The sequence below is a fragment of the Crocuta crocuta genome, unplaced genomic scaffold (assembly GCF_008692635.1).
Source record: "Crocuta crocuta isolate KB4526 unplaced genomic scaffold, BGI_CrCroc_1.0 scaffold124, whole genome shotgun sequence".
Classification (NCBI taxonomy): Eukaryota; Metazoa; Chordata; class Mammalia; order Carnivora; family Hyaenidae; genus Crocuta; species Crocuta crocuta.
In genome coordinates this window covers 5438173-5439485 of record NW_027551573.1, presented here as the reverse complement: position 1 = coordinate 5439485, position 1313 = coordinate 5438173, and the positions used below count along the sequence as shown (strand labels likewise).

General features: G+C 63.0%; 1 protein-coding gene and 1 long non-coding RNA gene across 4 annotated transcripts in view; one reads left to right on the top strand and one right to left on the bottom strand.

Moving 5' to 3' along the window:
- LOC144220981 (uncharacterized) overlaps positions 1-947 on the bottom strand; it is a 43246-nt gene extending 42299 nt beyond the window's left edge. The window contains exon 1 of the long non-coding RNA XR_013331908.1: positions 833-947. This is a non-coding gene — a long non-coding RNA (uncharacterized LOC144220981). The remainder of the gene's footprint in view (positions 1-832) is intronic.
- Positions 7-1313, top strand: part of RBL2 (RB transcriptional corepressor like 2) — a 53308-nt gene continuing 52001 nt past the window's right edge. For all 3 annotated transcript variants that reach the window (XM_077751359.1, XM_077751358.1, XM_077751357.1), the window contains exon 1: positions 7-270. In XM_077751359.1, the coding sequence (XP_077607485.1) occupies positions 31-270 (240 nt within the window). In that variant the 5' untranslated portion in view covers positions 7-30. The remainder of the gene's footprint in view (positions 271-1313) is intronic.

Below are 1313 nucleotides of genomic sequence, written 5' to 3'. Positions count from 1 at the left end.
ACCTGAGGACCGGCCGCCCAGGGGTGCGCGATGCCGTCGGGAGGCGACCAGTCGCCGCCGCCCCCGCCCCCTCCTCCGGCGGCGGGAGCCTCGGAGGAGGAGGAGGAAGACGACGGCGAGGCGGAGGACGCCGCGCAGCCGGCCCGCTCGCCGGCCCCTCAAACCCTGCAGCGGTTCGAAGAGCTGTGCAGCCGCCTGAACATGGACGAGGCGGCGCGGGCCGAGGCCTGGGACAGCTACCGGAACATGAGCGAGAGCTACACGCTGGAGGTGCGCCGGCNGCGGGGGTGGGCCCCTCCCCTCCCAGGGTCGGGCGCCCGGCGGGGACCCTCGGGCCGGCCCCGGGTCTCCGGTTCCCAGCCTGGAGGGCGGCGGGGGTCCTCCCTGCGGCCCCTAGTCCTGTAGACCCGGCTGTCGGAAGGCTCCTAGCGGCCCAGAGAGTGACCCCCGTCTCGCAGCTGTTCTCTTTCGGGTTCCGAGCGGGGAATATTTCTTGCCCTAAAGCGGCATCGCGGGGCTGAGGTTGTGCCCCGCGTGCTGAGACCACGATTGGCAAAAACCACAGCCACCTTGTTGGCCGAATGAACAGGTGCGGTTGTGAAGACCGCGAGGAGGAGGGGAGGGGACTTTTGGCCGTGCTCCCGCGGAGAGTAACCCGAGTTTAGCGCCCGGGCTGCTAGGCGTCTCTGTCCCTTCCTTTCCTGCTGTCCCCAAGTGCCTTTGTCCCCGCCTCGCCCCCGTGGGGTAGACGCGTTGTCAAGTTTCGGGGGCTGTGCTTGTGCGGAAACCGTGTTCGTTTCCTTCGGGCGAGCGACACGGGCTTTCTGCCTACCTGGATAGAGACACACGCCCGCATTTGTCCCCAGGAAGTTGGGGCTGCGACAGCCTTGAGGGCCTTTTGGTCACCCGCGGACGTTGCACAGGACCGCACAGCCGCTGCGATTTAGGCTTGTTGTGTCCCTTTCTCTGGACGGGGCTCGCCGCTGAGAAAAATGGCCATTCTAGCCAGTGAGGCTCGACCCCGTAGGCACCTCCCCTTTATGGACCAATGGGAAGTGACGCGGAAGTGTGGCTTGTTTACCCGCTGTTGGCTTGTGTGTGGCGTGGAGCCCGAGGCTGTGATTTTCTGGAACAACATGTTTTAGTTTGTGGAAAGAGTAGGGCAGATAGGCTCAAAATGGGAGGGCCTCCCCAAAGTATCATTTAATTATAATAGGGTGTTTCTGATAGTGTGTGACTCACCGAGGTTCCTTTTTATTCCTGCATGAATAGAATTTTATTTCAATTCCTTCTCCCTGTAGTTAAAAGGGGGT